Source organism: Bactrocera tryoni, unplaced genomic scaffold (assembly GCF_016617805.1).
Source record: "Bactrocera tryoni isolate S06 unplaced genomic scaffold, CSIRO_BtryS06_freeze2 scaffold_11, whole genome shotgun sequence".
Taxonomy (NCBI): Eukaryota; Metazoa; Arthropoda; class Insecta; order Diptera; family Tephritidae; genus Bactrocera; species Bactrocera tryoni.
The window spans coordinates 1,173,673-1,194,042 of NW_024395824.1; the positions used below are offsets into that span (position 1 = coordinate 1,173,673).

The window sequence follows — 20,370 nt, forward strand, 5'->3', positions numbered from 1 at the left end:
TGGAGGCTAATCTCACGGTAGTTGGCGCAGATTGTAGGGTCTTCTTTTTTATGGATTGGGCATAGCACACTTAAATTCCAACCGTTGGGCATGTTTTCGTCCGACCATATTTTACAAAGAAGCTGATGCATGCTCCTTACCAGTTCTTCGCCGCCGTGTTTGAATAGCTCGGCTGGCAATCCGTCGGCCCCTGCCGCTTTTTTGTCCTTCAGGCGGGCAATTGCTATTCGAAATTCTTCATGGTCGGGCAATGGAACGTCTGCTCCATCGTCATCGATTGGGGAATCGGGTACTCCTTCTCCTGGTGTTGTGCGTTCACTGCCATTCAGCAGGCTGGAGAAGTGTTTCCTCCTTAATCTAAGTTTGCTCTGGGCATCGGTGACTAGATCACCTTTGGGGGTTCTACAAGAGTATGCTCCGGTCTTGAAACCTTCTGTAAGCTGCCGCATTTGTTCGTAGAATTTTCGAGCATTACCCCTGTCGGCCAGCAAGCTCTTCGTACTCACGCATTTCGCCTCCTTCTTTTTCTGTCTGCAAATGCGTCTCGCTTCCCTCTTCAACTCTCTGTATCTATCCCATCCCGCACGTGTTGTGGTCGATCGTAACGGTGCAAGGGGGGCAGCCTGTTTTCTCTCCGCTGCCACACGGCACTCCTCGTCGTATCAGCTGTGCCTTTGTACTTTCCGAAAACCAATGGTTTCGGTTGCAGCTGTACGTAAGGAGTTCGAAATGCCGTCCCACAGTTCCCTTATACCGAGTTGTTGACGAGTGCTCTCAGAGAGCAGGAGTGTAAGCCGAGTAGAAAATCGTTCAGCTGTCTGTTGTGATTGCAGCTTCTCGACGTCGAACCTTCCTTGTGTTTGTTGGCTTGCGTTTTTTGCTGCAGAGAGGCAGATGCGAATCTTAGCTGCAACAACATAGTGGTCCCAGTCGATGTTAGGACCTCGGAGCGCACGCACATCTAAAACATCGGAGACGTGTCTTCCATCTATCACAACATGATCGATCTGGTTGTTAGTTTTTCGATCCGGAAACAGCCAGGTAGCTTGATGAATTTTCTTAAGCTGGAATTTAGTACTACAGATAACCATATTTCGGGCCCCGGCGAAGTGGATCAGCCTGAATTTACCGACCGTAGTGCCAAAGATACCTTCTTTGCCCACCCTGGCGTTAAAATCGCCAAGCACGATTTTGACATAGTGGCGGGGGCAGCTTTCATAAGTGCGCTCCAAGCACTCATAAAAGGCATCTTTGGTCACATCGTCCTTCTCTTCCGTCGGGGCGTGGGCGCAGATCAGCGATATGTTGAAGAGCCTCGCTTTGATGCGGATTGTGGCTAGACGTTCATTCACCCGAGTGAATGATAGTACTCAGCGACGGAGTCTCTCTCCCACCACGAATCCCACACCAAACTTGCGCTCCTTTATATGGCCACTGTAGAAAATGCCACAAGGACCTACTCGTCGTTGTCGTTGTCCCGTACATCGCATTTCTTGTACGGCGGTGATGTCAGCCTTTATTTTCAGGAGGACATCAACCAGCTGGGCAGCGACACCTTCCCACTTAAGGACCGAACATTCCAGGTGCATGCCCTTAAATCGTAGTCCTTATTTCGTTTACCGTGGTCGTCAACAAAAGGGGGTCTCTCATCCGAAGCTGGTTGTTACTATTCATTGGGGGTGTTTTTTTACGTGGCGGGTCCCAAACCCAGCGCACAACCCTATGTAGGTGATATTTCGCCTTCTCACTTTAGCTCGCCTTCAAACGGATGTTCTTAGGCTACCCAGAGGATACTTGGTCAAAGACCGGAAGTCGTGAGCTGCTTGAGTCATATGTAAAAGAATCGTTTCTGTCCACTTCCAAGTGAATGGCGATCAGAGAACTTTCCTCACTTGCATGAACTTCTACACATGACTCCATCCTCATTTTTCGGAATGCTCTGGAGAACATAGGTCGTCGCCTTTTGGATAGCTGAAATGTCGTGAAACCAGTATCCTTTCATGGGCAAATGAAGTTTTCTAAATAGGTAAATATCAAAGGGTGCCAGATTAGGTGAGTAGGGTGAATGATTAATGGTTAATATGGAGTTTTTTGTCAAAAAACCAGTGACAGGCGTCGACCAATGACACGGCGCATTATCGTGCAACAGGCGCCAGGACCCTGCCTCACGGTATTGTGGTCGAGCACAACGAATGCGTGACAAAAGACGCTTCATAACACCAAGGTAAAACACAGCATTAATCGTTTGGACAGGTGGGACGAACTCTCGGTGTACAATACCCTCGGAATCGTAAAAACAAATCAGCATTGTCTTTATTTTTGACTTCTGAAGACGACCGACTTCTGATCGTCACAGAGGTCCCCACGACCTTCTTGGAATCACTTAAACCACTTATGCACATTACTACGGGATAGGCACTGATCACCATAAACTTTTTTCATCATTTGAAATGTTTCAGTAAACGTTTTCCCAAGTTTAAAACAAAATTTAATATTTGCTCTTTCCACTTTACGACCGATGACCAAAAGCTGCTGTCACTTTTTGATCGATAACATCGATTGTAGGTAGCCAATTGTTTTAAAATTTTTACGAAATGTCAACAAGAGATCAAGCTTTTTATTTCACAATTATATTTAAAAAGTTCTGTTTCTTTTGCGACAGACCTTGAACTTCCCGAGGTGCTTACTATAAGTCCATAGAGATGCCACATCCATCCCCCTCCTTTTACAACGCGAGCTAATACGAAGTTACACCTTTCTGTTTCCTATAAAGTTTTAGGCCAATTACGTACGAAGCAGTATATTTTATTTTGTTGTTTGTAATGTTTTCCATACTCTTACGTAGGAAGGAAGTTACATTAAAACCTAAAGATGTCCCTCCTTCCCACGTTAAGTATAAAGTATATCCCAATATTGGGATTAAGGGATCGTCTCAGTGTGTAATTTTCGAAAAATTATTTTTTTACAGTATAGTAATAAACATTCTCATTGAATTTTAAAATCGAAATTCAAATTATAACGGGCGCTACAGTGTTTCTTGTAGAACGGGAACAGAGTGGGGTACGGAGACCTTTAAACGCGTTTTTCTCAGAATGGAGTTTGTTTCTTTTTACTCTTCCAATTTTTTTCTACGAGAAACTGTTTTGTTTTAGATCAAAATTGCGGCCGCAAACGTGGACATCGCACATAACCTTTTTTATGCATAATTTCAACAATTTATTTCACTATTATACACCCAATAAATATACATAGAAAATTTTTTTTTGTATTCGTCATGAATGTATTTATTTATAAAAAAACCGGACCGATTAGTTAATTTATACATTAAACACACACACTGAGACGATCCCTTAATGTCATCGTCGAGCTCTTAGTTTTCAAACATACTAGAATAATAAGAAGTCTGTGTTACTGTGGAGCTGCAATGATGGTGCTAACAAGAGCAATCCGAATTATTACTAATTTCCTTAATGCTTAAAAATCTCATTGCTACGAGGGATATTTTGGCTTCTCCATATGTGTCTTCTTAGGTCAGTAGCAGCATCAGATCCAAATTTGTAGGTGACAGACAGTAGCTATGCGAGTTTTAAACTCTCGTAAACATCTGATTATCATTTTTATGATATTTTCAATGAAAATGGATAGAAGGTAAACAGTGAGGTTGTTAGCCGACCAATTTTTACAAAACCATTTTTTATTACAAAAACATATTAACACGTTATTTTTAAAGCTGCATCATAACATAAAACTTCTTGGGGTAAATTTTAGAATAGCATCCCCGGATTTCGGGCTTAAAATGGGTATGTACGGATAGAGGAGGTCCTCCAGATTAACAAAATATGTACATATAGTTGCCGCTGACTTATGGTTTTGAGATATTTGCATTCAAAGTTCAAAAATTCAACTATTTAAAATGCGTGTTTCTCCCATTTAAAATGAATTTTATACTTCACTAATTCATTTCTGACCATTTATTTTATATTAAATAATGCAAAAATAACTTTTTTTCAACATTTAACTTTTGTTCAATTATTTTTGTTCACACAATAACAAAAGGGTTGCATTCTAACTAATAATCAGTGCTACCTTACGTTCATAATTTACAGAAGAACCAAAAGAAATAAAGAAAACAATAAATATATAACACATTAGTTTTCCGCATATAATTCCTTTCTGCATTGGCGGCCTTCGGCCGCGCTTCAAAAAAAATAACCCTCGGTCGGACCAACACCTGGGCGTGCTCAGTTCTTTTGCGTTGAATTCCTTTTTGCGTTGGGAGCCTTCGGCCGCTCTTCAAAAAAAAAATAACCCTGGCCGATCAAACACCGGGATTTATCAAGATAATGAGAATTCTGAAAGGTTTTACATTAGTCATCACACGATACTTAATTTAGTTATGACGTCATAATCTTTCTTTCTTCGTATTTTTTATTTCATTACAACATATGGTATTACTAATTTTTTGATTGTTTACAACCATTTTCTTATTTTATGAATAAATGAATTTTAACTAAAGTTTGATATGGAATTAAAGTTATTTTTGCACTATTTATTATAAAATAAATGATTAGAAACGAATTAGTGAAGTGTTAGTGGATACAAAAGTTAAAAATATAAGTGTAAAATGCATTATAAATCGGAGAAACACGCATTTTAAATAGTTGATTTTTTAAATTTAAATGCAAATATCTCAAAAACCATAATTCAACGGCAACTATATATGTATATGAGTGATTCAAAAAAAAAAAAATTTTTTTTCGTTTGGTACTCGGAAAAATAGGTTCCTAGACACCTCTAAGAAAGCCTCTCCAAACATGAGTTTTTAATTGTAGCGGGAAGGTCCTCCTACATACAGTTTTCTATTTTTTCTTATTATCAGATAGAAAAATTTATATCTCGCTTCCAACTACTTAAAAAAATATATTGTTCCTTGGATTTTGTAGGAAATTGAATGCTCTACAAAAAAGGTCTACTATGATTTTTTCGTAAACCCAAACGTTTAAAAGATATTAACAGTTAAAGTTTCATTAATTTTGGGAAAATTTTTTATTTCTTATGAAATTTATAACTTAATGAAAAAAAATTATAAAAAAAACTATAAAAGTGGTCTTATATGATTTTTCGATTAAGTTAAGCGTTTACGAGATATTCATCGTCAAACATCAATGCATATTAGGGTGGATCAAAAAAAAATTTTTTTTTTCGTTTGGTACTCTGAAAAATAGGTTCCTAGACACCTCTAAGAAAGCCTCTCCAAAAATCTATTCATAATAATTTTTTTTATTGAGTTGTAAAATTCATAAGAAATAAAAAATTTTCCCAAAAATAATCAAACTTCAACTGTTAATATCTTTTAAACGTTTGGGTTTACGAAAAAATCATGATAGACCTTTTTTGTAGAGCATTTAATTTCCTACAAAATCTTAGGAACAAGATATTTTGTCAAGTAATTGGAAGCGAGATATAAATTTTTCTATCTGATAATAAGAAAAAGTAAAAAACTGTATGTAGGAGGACCTTCCCGTTACAATTAAAAACTCATATTTGGAGGGGCTTTCTTAGAGGTGTCTAGGAACCTATTTTTTCGAGTACCAAACGAAAAAAAAATATTTTTTTTTGAATCACTCTAATAAATGTATTATTGATCTGGGGAACCTCCCCTATCTGTACATACCCATCTTAACCTCGAAATCCAGGAATGCTATTCTAAATCGCAGCCACTTCTTGTTTTATTATTGAAAATTTGATAAACAGCTGTCAGTGTTGCTTGTTTTTTATTCACAATAGATTAAAATTAGTAATTTTTAACAATGTTGCCAACGAAAATGCAATTAACTCTCTAAAATTTTGAGGATTAAATGGGAGTTATCAACGGAGTTATCTTTACTAACTCCTGAATTAATCCGGATTAAGGCAGTTAGTCCGGATTAACGCTGCCGTCTGTCAATGTCATATCTCACTTAGAGTCGACACCCTTTCCTTTATGCCTCCTCGTAAGACAATTAAAAGTGGGTACATAACATCGAAAACCGACACAAATTCTGATTCCAACATACAAAAAAAAATCCTTCATAGTATAGTTATGTGGTGAACACAAATGCGATGCTTTTACCATTTCTCTAATAGGTGAACTATTTCCGATATTCATATCTTCATACACTGGAAATTATCTTGTAGCAATGAATTGGTGTAGAAGCTGATGTCCGCTGTTTAGGAGCTGAAAAGCTTTTGTCGTTCCCTGATCTTCAGACAGCACAAGTTAGGAGTTTACCACAATCGACTGCTACTGGTGACTGCCAATTTTACTCAATTTCTTATCCATTTTGGTTCTTTTGTAAAAACATGAATACTTAGCTTTATGATATAAAATGGATTGCTTTTATTATATATATTTTATTAGCAATATTCGTTCTGTTCTCGATCATCTAACGATAAATTGCAAGAGTCAAGTGCAAGAGTACAATACCTATTGATTTCATTTATAGAACTATATATTGTTTTCTAAAGTTGACATATACATATTATTACAGGGTTCAAAATATTTAAACGGGGGTACAGTTATAACTAACGATTTAATTTACTATACTCAAATATTGCTTTTTAATACTCCTTCCTCTTTCTTCAAGTTTGACGATATTGCAAATATTTCTTTCATTAATTTCAAAAAATAAATGTTTGCCTTTTAAGTTTTATTTGTTATGTTTTTAACTTTTGATTTTCATAGCGGGGCTTCATATGTTGGAAATAAAATAGTGAAGTGCTTATGTGCATGGTAGTTTTATTTTTAAATTAGCCCACATATTGCTTCTACCAGGTCATATTGTCAAAAATAGTTAAATAATATCAAACCGAAGTGTTTTCTTTTAATTATATGCAATAAATTATGAAATCTTGTTTAACACACAATTGTTTAAGCAACATAATATCTTCTTATCATCAATTTATTTTATACGTATTTAAATTTATTAATTTGTTATGTCAAACTTTTTCAAGAAAGATTTAATATGAATTATGATACAAAGACAGTTTACTTTTCCGAATTCGTGCCTGCCCAAGCCGATGTAGTTACGAAGTATTCCATTCACAAAATAAAATGAATTATATCACAATTTGATTGGACAATTTTACATTACATTAAACATGAGAACATGCAAAACTGAATACCGCCTATGTGAATAGATAGATATATGTATGGATATACATACATTAGGGTAGGCAAATTTTTTTTCTCCTATTACTATGTAATGTAGGTTGATAGACATCTCAAAGAAATCCTCGTCAAGTATGAACTTATTGAAAATTTACCGCTGGACAAAAGTAGTTTCTGTTTTCTCTGTTTTGGTTTTTCTTTTTGATGTTAGACGATGAATATATCGCAACCGCTTATAGACCGTTTTTGTAGACTAGCACTTTTCCCATAAGCCAATGAGCTCTGCATTTTAAAATTATGATTTTTCATTCAGTTATAATATTCAAAGAAAAAACTAAAAGTTCAACCGTTAATAACTTTTAAACATTGAGGTTGCATTTAAGGGCGCATACATGTGAAAGCCTTTCTCAGAGGTGGCAATCAACTTCATCTAACTTTTCAGAGTACGAACATTCCATTCTGTAACGACTTGAAGCTTGTGGCCAAAAAATATATACTATATAAGAGAACTAATATATGATCAAAATTAACAAATTGAGTACACGAAAATATATTTACTAACTTTTTGAAGTTTGGTTTGAGTTGGAAATATTGAGTTAATAATATTCTAGTTAAATAAGAGGAATTGGAAAACAGTTATGTACATATGCACTACAAAGTAGTACTTAAAACTGTCTGTTTCCACACAATCGAATTTACCTAATCGGAACGAACGAGAATTGCTACACGTTAAAGAACTGTCATCTCGGGAGATTTCCAAGTGATTCTATCGTGGCTAGCAACCGATGTATGTGAGATTCTTCAGGCAGGATCGCATACCAATTATGAACATAAAAATTATCTGCGCAACTAATAACTATACTTTTATATTGCGTCCAAAAAAATTAAGGAATGTTGTAGTTTACAGCATTATCGTTATGTTTTGATCAGCTTTGCTGTAAAAGCATGGTAACACTATTATATAATAAAACGACCTCACACCTCAGATGTTTCAAGTATGCGTACTGTTACACTGTCAACGGTTTCAAAAGTTATGGTTTATGACATTACTAGAGCAACAGCAATAGTAATTACCAACTTTTAGAAATTAAAACTGTTTATGACCTATTTATATGGAGATAGCGAGGAAAGAGATGCTTGAGGCAAATGTATTCAAGTTACTCCGTCAACGGTTTCAGTTTGTGTTTTGCAGTACATGACCAACAGCAACAACGAAGATCAAACTTCATAAAGGATATTTGTTTGCATGTTAACAAAAATGTGAATTAGAATTTATATTCACACTTATATTCTTAGAGTTCTGAACAATAGAAAATCTGCGCGAAGGTATAGGAATATAATGACTAATTTGCAAGCAAACCAGTAATCGTATTTTGATTAATATTAGGTTCATATATATGGCTTAGTTCTCTTATAGTTGTGTTTAAATCATCGTACTAAATTCGAATATTATATTAAATTTTATACAAATTCGAGAAAAAAATTTAGAACAAATGTACCTCAATACCGATATCGAGTGTTATGCAAAACACTATTCTTTGATTGGTGACTGGGAATAGGAATGTTAAGCTGATTAAAGCAGTTTGGTGAAATTTATTTCGATAAAATTCAATTTGACCTCTTCTTAAGAAATATACTAGATTAATTTTTCACCACAAAATATTAGTCGTATTTCATATGATAACATATTCTTTACAAAAAATGTTTCGAATAGATTAAGAGGGAAACCAATAAGAGATGTTAGTCGTAGTAACAAGAAAACTAATTAGAATTGCCTCCTAACAGCAAATCTTTACATTTTAAATAATTCGCTTTAATATTACCAATATTTCAACTGTATTATTCGATTATTTACACATTATTATATAGTTTCTATAATAACTAAAATTCAGTTTCAAATAAGCAGTGCAATTCTTAATGTAAGCAAATTAAGAAAAAAACATAAAATTTTATATATTACAGTCATTGAGAAAACTCGCAGTAAAAGTCCAAAGTTTCCACAAACTAAGCTTTGTGTACAAATATTTCTAATATATATATTTATGTAGTGGGTTATACATATCTACGCATTATATAAAAAAGAAATGTAATAATTGGAACGAATGTCTTATGTTTAAGGGGGAATTTTCTGATATAATACTTATTACTTTGAACGAAATTTTAATAATAGTGATGCCGTATATACAATGATGCATCTGCAAATTCTCTTGTATCCTAAATTATAATATCCAATTGTCTGGCCTGATGTAAAATCTTTTTTTGATGACCGACTAATATTATACCCATGTCAGATAATTGTTGAGCCGTTAATCGAGATATCTATAATAAAAAGAAAAGTATAAAAGTTGGTAGTTATTTTAAATCCAGATATAGTATATATATTATATATGCAAATTAAACAGTGAGAACAAAGAACATTAAATTGCGGTTTGCAAACACTAAAGGCTTGGAAATAGTTACTGAGTTCGAAAAACCTTTCTAATAAACAAACTTGGTGAATCCATCATTACATTTTAAACGTAATATTTAATTGATCACAATCTTATTTAGCACCTCATTAGCTAATAACAAACAAATCAGCTATAAATCACAATAAACATTAATTACTATCGAATCACGTGATCCTAATCGGAGAATTCGCTCTTAGTTTTATTGAAATAACTTACGCTCACACCAACAGAAGCGGTAAAACTATGTAATACAATCCATTACTTAGTGCATGGGAGAGAAGGTGGATGAATAGCCCATTTCAATGAACGTAAGTCCTATTTCGTCAACAATAAGTAACTAACCATATTTTAGTATTAAAAATGTGCTTTTACTGTCATTAAAAATCTTACATAATAAATCATACACCGAGGTGGTCAAAACGATATATTTCATTTAATTTTTACATTTTCACCCATCTTCACTAAAAATTATTAAAATAACAACATTTCAGAGTCAATTATGTTTTGGCATTGATTTTTATTTAACTAACAAAATGCACGAGGTACTTTCTAAAAGTCTATAATCTCAAAGTTGTTATATTGCCAATCAACAACAATTATCAAATTATTCCAAAACAAGTAAATGTAATGAAAGTTTTAAGATATAAATATACCTGTTGGGCAGTCACCAAATTAGCCTCATTAAAGTGCTGTGAGTAGCGGGACATTTTAATATTTTCCAACCATAAGTCCGTACTTATAAAAATGTTGTGACCACGTTGTCCCTCTAAAATATGTGATCCATCGTTTTCGGGCGAATTTCTTGTTGTTAGCAGTGCTTGCGGTTGTCGGGCTAAATTATCCAATGTTGATACTATACTTGAAAATGTAGGTCGGTGAGTACGTTGCTTCTGCCAGCAATCAAGCATTAACTGATACAATGCTTCTGGACAATCCATAGGAGCCGGAAGTCTGTAACCCTTTTCTATACTCTTTATGACATCCTGAAAGCAACAAAAATGCAATAACTCGGATATCCTTGCTATTCACGAGTGTTGTGGAATCCAAGACAGATTTGAATAGTTATCATAATCGCAAACCAATTCTGATTTTTGATGGTGTTACCGAATCTGATTAGATTTTCGTCTTTCCGAGCATGCGAAAAACTAATATTCGAATCAGCTGTTTACTAATGTGACAAAATTTGCAAATTAATACACTTGGAAGCAAGCCTATTAAAATTTTTTATGAGATTCATTTGGGTGTTAAATTACCTTTTTAAATATTTTTTAAATATCCGGATTTTTTTCCAAAATCTCAATAATTAAGACATTTCGGGTTTTTTCTTATGTTTTCCCTATAGAAATAAAGATAAATTATTTCGTAAGAATAAAACAAATTAATTCGTAAGAATAAAATAACTTGATTTCTTAACTTACATTTCAAATCTGTCAGCGAAGATAGTCGTTTCTGATAGCAAAACTGATAAAATTTATTTCCGTAACACCCAAAACCGATACAAATTCTGTTTCGAACATCAAACCAATATGTAATATCTGAATTCATTATACCTACTACTTTTTCATCGGTTTCAGTTCTGATTCCGACAACTATCAGATTCCACAACACCCCTGACTATTATAGAATAAAAATCACCTGGTTTGACCAGTTCCAATAAGGTCGTTCGCCATACGACATAACTTCCCATAAAACCACACCATACGACCATACATCTGATGCCGATGTAAACTTACGAAAAGCTATAGCTTCCGGCGCTGTCCAACGAACTGGTATTTTTCCACCCTACGGCATGTAAATCAGTCTTTGTTTTATCGTTTCTTTTAAATTTTTTATGGACATACCCGAGTTGTGTATGCGTCACTAGCATTTTCTATCTCACGAGATAATCCAAAATCTGCTATTTTACATATAAGTTGAGCATTCACAAGAACATTTCGAGCTGCTAAGTCACGATGGACGTAATTCATGTCACTTAGATAAGACATACCACTGGCTATACCACGTAACATGACAATTAGCTGCAATGTTTGAAATTTCCCATCATTGACACGTAAAAATGTATCAAGGCTGCCATTTTCCATGTATTCAGTAATAATCATAACGGGGTTAGAACGAGTTACCACTCCTTGAAGATATATAACGTTAGGATGATCAAATTGGCCCATTATCGATGCCTCTGTTAAAAAGTCACAACGCGCTTTTTCGGACGAACCTAAGGTCGAGGGTTATTGATCACCAACTTAAATTTTTACAAAAAGCTAAAGTACCTGGTTTTAGAGTTTTTATTGCAACATCAATATCTTGAACAAAATTAGGGGGAATTTTTAAACGTCCACGACACACATCCCCAAACTCACCTCCGCCTAATATATAATTTATGTTATTGAAACATGGAAATATTTATATTTTACATTATACGTTATACCTATTATAGCTTCAATTGTTATATAATTTGCATCGATTTCCCGTGCGAATTCACGGATGGCTTGGTTAGGATCTTCATATGTATGAGGGTCGACATAACTCCGACTATTTCCAAATAAAGGCGTAGTCACTGCAAAAGTTTAATTGTTTATTTTAAATTGTGTTTTATACATGCAGACAATTTTCCTAGAAATAAACAGCTTCAAGAATACACTGTTTTGTGGCGATACTATTATCATGTTAAGAACATAAATTTTAACGCCTTACTTAAAAACACCTTACTAATCGAAAGCACCATAAGCAATCTGTTAATATACATTTATGTGCACATAAAGCTACAATTACATAAGTACTTTTTACATTTTGACTAATTTTAGATATTAGTTAAAGATCTGACATACATATATCTGTGAATCGCCAGGACAATTTTTTTTTTATTTTATAGTTATAAATTATAAGCGTTGCCATGTTCAATTGAGCATGGTAAATAGCACAATATGTAATCTGTTAGTATGTTAGTATAGAATTAGTTTAAAAAGACTGAAGTTATCAAAAGAAAAACAAAGCTTTCAGCAAATTTTTTTCTGCTCCAAACCATCTAAAAGACTACGTTTATATTTGAGACATACACTAGGCAGGAAAAGTCTAAGTAAACGGTACCAACCAAAGCAACTCATTAAAAAAAAAAAGGCTTTTAAATACTTTTTATAAAATTCAATTTATTTTTTTTTTTCATTAAGGATATTAAAAATGTAGTTTTATTAAAACAAAAGTGAATAATTTTCCAACAATAACATTGTTGGCATTTAATCAACAAGCTTGGAGATTTCTGTCGAAAATATTTTAGCCCACTCCTCGTGCAGTACATCCTTGAGCATAGGTTTTTGGTAATTGTGGGTTGGCGGAATTTTTGTTCCAGTGAACCCATAGGTGCTCTGTGGGATTCAACTCTGGCAATTGCGGTGGCGTCTGAAGCTGGTTGTGAACCTTGCAGAGTAAGCAAAGCTTAGCTATGTCTGCGGTATGCTTCGGGTCGTTATTTTGTTAAAAGTCACTTCCTAGACCCAACTATTCTGAGCTTTTCTTCAAATTTCTTTTTAAAATATTGATATATTAATGTTCCACCACCTCTATGCTTCACAGTTGGCATCAAGTTCTCCTTATCATGAGCCGGTCCGTTTTTCTCCATACAGTCTTACGCCCCTTGATTCCGAAGACGCACAACTTGCTCTCATCGGAAAAATAACGTTCTGCCAAAACTCCAGAGGATTGCTCATGTGCTCTTTTGAGAAAGCAATCGCTTTTGCCTATTCGCTAGCGATATGAACGGCTCTTGCGTGCGACGTGACCATGATACCCTGCTATCTTTAAAATCTTACGAATAGTCAGTGCAGAAGATCCTTTCAAATCTTTTTTAATACTTTTAGCAATTATGAATGCAGTAAGTCGCTAGTTTTGATCAACTCTCCTCAAAACGTTACGTGTTTCACACTCGGTTAGTATTTTTGTCCGCCTGGAACGATGCGTGGATACAAAAACGCCGGCACCTTTGTAATTTTTAATCACTATATAAAAGTATGGAAGAGTGTGTTCTTCCAACAATCCAATCGATTTCACGGTATGCTTTTCTTTCTTCATGGAATTTAACTAATATATCAGAGAGGCTTTCCATTTAGGGGACATTCTACATTTATCTTTTAAAACTGCTTATCTTACAAAAAAAAAAAAAAATAAAACTCTAACTTTCCGATACTTTTAGACTTGGTTATTCGGGAAATTCCCGTTTTACTAATTGTGTACAGACTTTTTCTGCGCTGTCAAATTGATTATTTTGTTTTAATTTATCGATTAAACAATGGTGCCAGGTTTTCGTTATGTTTGAATATTATGCAATAGACTAGCAATAAGCATTTAATAGGGGTATTCTCTTGCTCTTGCAAGATTGCAGATTGCAAAAATACTATACCGAAATATACAAGGGCACGAGAGCACCCATTGCAGAATCTAGTGATATATGAACGGCTGATTCGGTCAATTTTTTGTGAATGACTATTATGCATGGCTATTGTGAATTGACGCACCTTCTGCATATATTTTTAACAAAAAAACTGTAACAAATCTTTATAATTTAAATAGAAATTATAAAATCTATTTAGAACTTACCTTCCTCAACAATTTAATAACGTATTATGTCTATGTAAAATGGCGGCTAAATAACGGTTGCAATTATATTTTTGCGTGACATTGCACGCAAATATACATGGGTTTTGGTCTGACATATTTTACAGCCATTGCTAATAATTTTCTGCGTGTGTTTGTTGTTGTGCCGGTGCACCAAGATGCAATTCTTGCACCGTGCAAGGGTTTTGCAAGAGCAAGAGAGTACCCCTAATGTGTTTATTCTCTAAAATATAGTATATACAATAGATTTTTTAACAAGAAAAAAGAAGATATAAGCATGTATTCATACTTTTTCTGCCAAGTGTAGCTGGACTGTTATCTTATCTTATCTAAATAATATTTACTACTTAGCCCAAGTTCATACCTAAAAACTGTCCACACTGTTTAATAATAATTTGGGTTTTGATAGTAATCAATATTACCCCATTGTTACTGACTACCTCATCAACAAAAACTCAAATATATGTTTTTATTTGGAAAGATAATGGTATTACGGTTGAGCAAATAGTTTATGGAAGGTTCAAATTTAACATAACGTTTTATATTTTACATATGTATATATATATATTGGCTAGCATCGATTTCATAGTATTTTGCTTTAAACCATAGAACAGATTAATTATAGAAAAAAATAAAGACAATTATCAACGAAATTCTTTTCATAATTTAGTGTACGTGTAGTATCATTATCAAATCCTTTTATATTGTATTATTAATGCCTTAGTACAATAAGTATGTTGTTCTATTAAAATAGTTATAGATGTGTATACTATTGTTATAGCTAAAGGAAGTAGTTAGTATGATATATAATATTTGAAACGAATGTAAAATATTAAAAATGTTGGATAGTTCAGAAGCGCAAATGAAAATATTTTGTCTACTTAGACAATTTAAATATAACTAATTTAACATAAACTTTCTAAATATTATAATATTTATGACATCCGGACCAATCATCATTTATTTACCCAATTTAGTATACTATACCCAATTCCGTAAATAATAAATATAAAATAAAAAAATTACCATTTGATTGAATGGTTTTAACGATTGGTGTAGTATCCATGGCATGAACTAAAATTTAGATAGAGAAAGCTATTGATAAGTAAAAGGGTTCATTAAATTAAATCTGATTCAACATATATAGTACAATTTTGTAATTTTTATACGCGTGAGTACATACGATTAGTATTTAATGAAATCTTCTCAGGCAAAATTGCGATGGTAAAAGTAATACATATGAGATATGTATATTGGATATTCGAAAAATTATTTTCATATTTCTAATCAAACTTCAACTTATTTTTTTATATTTATACTAATAAATAAATAAACAAATATGTGCCACTTTGGTTGACCCCTTTTTGCAATTTTTCCGCTAGAAACATTATTCCATCAGTGTAAATCGAAATTTGGAAATTTCGAAATTTCCTGAACCTAAGCGAGCGAACCATTGTTGTTCTACACGAACTGATGCAGCATAGTCTCCGTAAACTTCACAAATATCATTGGTGGCTTGCGTGGCATTCTTCCCTTTTTTTATACAAAAATTTCAAAATATAACGAATTTCTTCATATTTTCACTCATTATTGAACAGCTGTAACTTTTTTCCAACTTCCCCGAATTTAATTTTTTTGTTAAATGAAGCTTAAAATCTCACCTTTCCAACACTATTTGATTGGTAGCCCAGGAGATATAAATAACATGAAATGACATGTATTTTTGAAATGATCTCACTCTAGCGAAATTTACTTATAATATATGCCGAATATAGCACAGTCTTGTTTGTAGAAACGAAAACCTTGCTATATAGAACACTCTTACTCCAATTGCATGAAATTAGAAACGGCTGTCATGGGAACGGCAGCTTGAACTCCGGCTCCGACCAGAAACTGTTTGGAGAGAAGAATGTTAGGCTCCTTTACAGGACGCATGCGGGCCTCACTGTGTAGATGTACGATGGGGGACATCAGAAAACATACTGTTATAGTCCACAGTGAGGCGTTTTGACAGGTCTATAATTTCTTGCTCTAATTCTTGCCAGCCAGCGACTTGACTTTTTAGGCAATCTCGGTTGTGTGTGGAGTGCAGACCTAAAATTTTAGGATTGTTTACTGTCGGAATTTTGACATCATCGACGGAAACGTTGAGATTCAGTCTGTACTACTTGATTCAGTTTGTTAATAGGATAGCCGTGGAATTGGTTGGGGAAAGTTTTAGATTTACCACTCCGGCATAGAGATTAAATGTTGATCAGACTGGAAGTCATGCCGCTAATTGAGCCCCGTTGGAACGCAGAGGTACTTTTCTTTGTTGGCCACTCGTCTGGAATAGCAGCGTATTCCGCGAACTAGAATAACCGTATAAGTTATTGTCGCAGTATTGCGGAACATGTCTTAACCACTCGATGTGTTATATCAAGTCGAGGTGGAGTTTGGTAAAGCTTCTTAATGAAAGCTTAGTAAAAAAAAAATCATTCCCTGGGGTACACTTTAGAGGAGGTACCCTGCAGGTGGACTACTAGGACAAGAGGTCTGCTATCTGGCTGAGGGAGATCGCTCCCAAGCTGGTTAGGTGGGAAGACCCCGTCCTCTGCGCAAAAAGGAGAGACGACACTCCGCTCATGTACACATTGACGGTGTTTCTCCCTAGATGCGCAGGCATGCCATATGAGTTTGCTCTCGGGCTCATAAAAAACCAGAACGAGGAACTTAGTACATCGAGGTCGAAGACTCCGGATAGCAGGCCTTTGTTTAAACGATGAGTTATACGAATACATCTGGAGAGTTAGCTACACTAAAAAATCAGTTGGTGATCATGAGGACATATAAGCCTAAAATGCCCATTGAGAGCGGACAACGGAGAAAATTTTGGTGGATGAGGATGCCACTCATCCCGGCGCTAACACGTTAACGCAAGCCGCGACTCCTGAGACCCCTGTTCCCACGATAGTTGGATTTAGGTAACCGGAGTGGACCCGGATTTTTATCTTCCGCTAAACAACAACTCTGAAACCCTGGAAGTCCCTAGCATGAAGACAGGAGTGATGCTACCCTCCATGAGGACCAGCTCCTCATGGAACCGATCCTGAAGTGACCGTCAACGTGGAAGTTGTCTAGGGAAACCTGCAGCACACGGCGGAAGCCTCAGCTGTAAGCGGTCAGGTTGCCAAACCGACACTGTTTCATATGACATTAGGAGTGTGTGGTAGATGTAAGACAATTTCATCCCAGAGGATAAAAGAATTAATTGGTGTAATGCCATTAGCCCTTCTCCCAAGGGACAGCATTACCAAAAAGATAAACTTCACGAAGAAGTTAAAGGTTACCTTTACCGTGCGATTCTGTACTGTTATACAATCTCAAGTCTCTAAATTCGAGATTTTAAATTAGAGAGAATTTTTGACAGTTGAGACGATTTTGCTATTCTACCATAACCATAAAAACCTCAAAAAACTACGTGTTCAACGGCCCACACAATAGCATCGCGTTGCTTGTCAACTCGCTGCATACTGAAGTGGATTTCTACAACGGCTCACTCAACGCATTCATCCCTGATATGAAACAACGTCTATTAAAATTCCCCTAGTCAAGACAAATTTAATTTTCTTTTTGTTACTTGCTGTACTATAATTTCTATGTAATAATTATATTATAATTTTATATTTCCCCTCTAAATCAATTTATATTATATTTCTTTATATAGTATATGTTGTATAATCCCGATTGGCGTAAATTATTAAATAAATAAATAAATAACAAATACTAAATCTCTATAACATAGTCAAAAAACATAACCATCAATAAAAAAAAATATATGTTGGTTTTGTTTTACGAAATTTATGTAAAATTGATTTAGTTTTAACCTTTTCGTGTTTGATTTGCTTACAAAATATAAAAAACGACAATCGATTAATATCTATGATGATCTCTATTCAGTATATTAAGAATGACAGACAAGAGTTCTTTTTAGTTTTGTAGCCTGCTAACTATGAGGTCTCAAATTTGAGGCAATATTTTGAGACTAACCTAGAGACTGTTTAGTGAATAGTAACTAGTCACAAATTGAGACTTTACCTCAAAATGTCTCAAATCGAGACTGGTTACAGAATCCCACTTTTAGTAGTATAGCTGAATGAAATGATTACACCCTCGAGCTACTGGTTAAGGATAGTACAATCAATTCGTACACCAATTCACGCACCAAACTCACCATACCTATGGGAAGTTTTCCGAGTATTTTTCAAGCAGAAGTCTTTGCTATATATGTAGGACGGCAACACCGCAGTGGACGAAAGACTTAGAATATACTTACTTAACAATACAACCCTGACACTGTTGAACGAACCTGACGAACGCGTTGCAAGAAAAACGGCAGTTGAAGATTGAAAGTTGAATAGCCAGCATCGAATGAATTGACTATTACTACATACATATGTATGTATGTAATAAAATTATAATCTGCTCTTTGCGTATTTAAGAATCATGTGGTTTAAAACATAAAAACAACAGAAATAAATGTAATAATATTAGAAAAGAATTGACTTTTACTACAAATTGGTGTCAGAAGTGGGATGAGCTTAACGCGAACAGTTGTGTGTGTGTGTGACAGTGGCCAACCAAAAAACAAAGACGTTGATATTGCTATACTAGCATAAAGAATATGCAAGTGCACTAATCGAAAAATATTTAATATTTTGTGTGGAGAAAGACATCAACAGATTGTGTGCAAATTCTTGCTTGACGATAGCTGAATATTGCAAGTGAACAAGTTTTGTCTTGTGTGGTTGAGGCTGAAACGAACGAGTACTGGCGTGGCAGAGGCCTAATAGCGCTAGCGTACTAATCGTGTATTGCGGCAGATGCTGGAAACGTGAATACTTTTCGTTGGTGAAGTACGAGTACTGGCGTGGCAGAGGCCGAATAGCGCTAACGTACTAAACGTGTGTTGCCGCAGAAACTGAAAAGCATAAACAGTTTTTGTTGGCGAATACTGCGCTGGTGTGGCGGTGGCCGAATAGCGCTAATGAATATTTGTGTGGAAAAGGCTGAAAGCACAAAAGCAAATTGTTATTGGTTGAACACTCGATGTACTTGCGAGATAGTTTTCCGTTGATTCAAAAATCTTCGTGAAATTGTGGGCATCGTATCATCTACTCGTTGCTAGGCTGTAATACTGGCAGAAGAAGTGTAGCTGATACATCGAAAAATTCTTATCGGAAAATGGCAACGAAACATTATTTGGCGAAGCAGCGGAATTGAAATTGGACAAGCAGAACTACAGATGAGTACGAGTAGTATAGAAAAGTAGTAAGAGCAAAAGAAATAGAATGAAAATTTGAATTGTAACTGATAGCTAAATCATTATCTTTCTCATTTTTCATGACATTCTTAAGATGTTGAAAGTTTATTTTGATTGCTTGTAAGCAACACAGAAGAAGAAAATTTGAGTGGTGAAATTTTGTATACGAGAGAGCTTTATACTTTGATAGCTGAGGTGAATTGTTAAAGTAGTATTAAGCCTTATGCACAATTGCAAAAGCAAAATCGACCTAATAAGTTGCTGTATGATTTAATTAAACTACTTTTATGTGAATAAGACAAATTATTTTATAAGATATTTTTACATTACTCTTGATAACTTCTAAATAATTTGAGATTGAATTGTAACTGGCTGTGTAATTTCCACGATGGAAAGAAGCGAAATTTTAAAATTAAATGTACATAAATGATTTGAAAGCCAAATTAATTGCGTTAGGGCTGCCGACTAAAGGACGAAAGATGACCTTACAAGACAGACTTTTTGAGCACTATGGCCTGACTGTTGAGGCTAACAATGATGATGACGTTGATGAGGGCTCCGAGTATGGCGACGCTGGCACTTCACCACCAAGTGAAGTCCATTACCAAACACTTAGTTGTACGCCATTTACTTTGCGCGATATTGCAGACTCATTAACGTCTTTTAGCGGTTCGGGTTCTTTGTCGGTCGAGGATTGGTTAGACGAATTTAATGAAAATGCTGAGGCAGTTCATTGGAATCCATTGCAGAAATTTATATATGCAAAACAGCTGCTTAAGAGTGCAGCAAAACTTTTCATACGAAGTCAGCGAGGAATTACTAGTTTTGATATGTTAGCGCAGGCATTGAAATCTGAGTTTGGT

The 20,370-nt window shown here is 34.8% G+C and overlaps 1 protein-coding gene across 4 annotated transcripts in view; it reads right to left on the reverse strand.

The window, feature by feature from the left end:
• Positions 1-6,355: 6,355 nt before the first annotated feature.
• The window catches only part of LOC120779691 (ephrin type-B receptor 1-B), a 102,173-nt gene continuing 88,158 nt past the window's right edge, over positions 6,356-20,370 (reverse strand). For 2 of the 4 annotated variants that reach the window (XM_040112048.1, XM_040112049.1), the window contains 7 exons: positions 15,232-15,279; positions 12,026-12,154; positions 11,868-11,963; positions 11,442-11,812; positions 11,236-11,382; positions 10,254-10,583; positions 6,356-9,469 (listed from right to left, as the gene is read on the reverse strand). In XM_040112048.1, the coding sequence (XP_039967982.1) occupies positions 9,365-9,469; positions 10,254-10,583; positions 11,236-11,382; positions 11,442-11,812; positions 11,868-11,963; positions 12,026-12,154; positions 15,232-15,279 (1,226 nt within the window). In that variant the 3' untranslated portion in view covers positions 6,356-9,364. The remainder of the gene's footprint in view (positions 9,470-10,253; positions 10,584-11,235; positions 11,383-11,441; positions 11,813-11,867; positions 11,964-12,025; positions 12,155-15,231; positions 15,280-20,370) is intronic. The other 2 variants (XM_040112052.1, XM_040112050.1) reach the window with 1 other exon arrangement.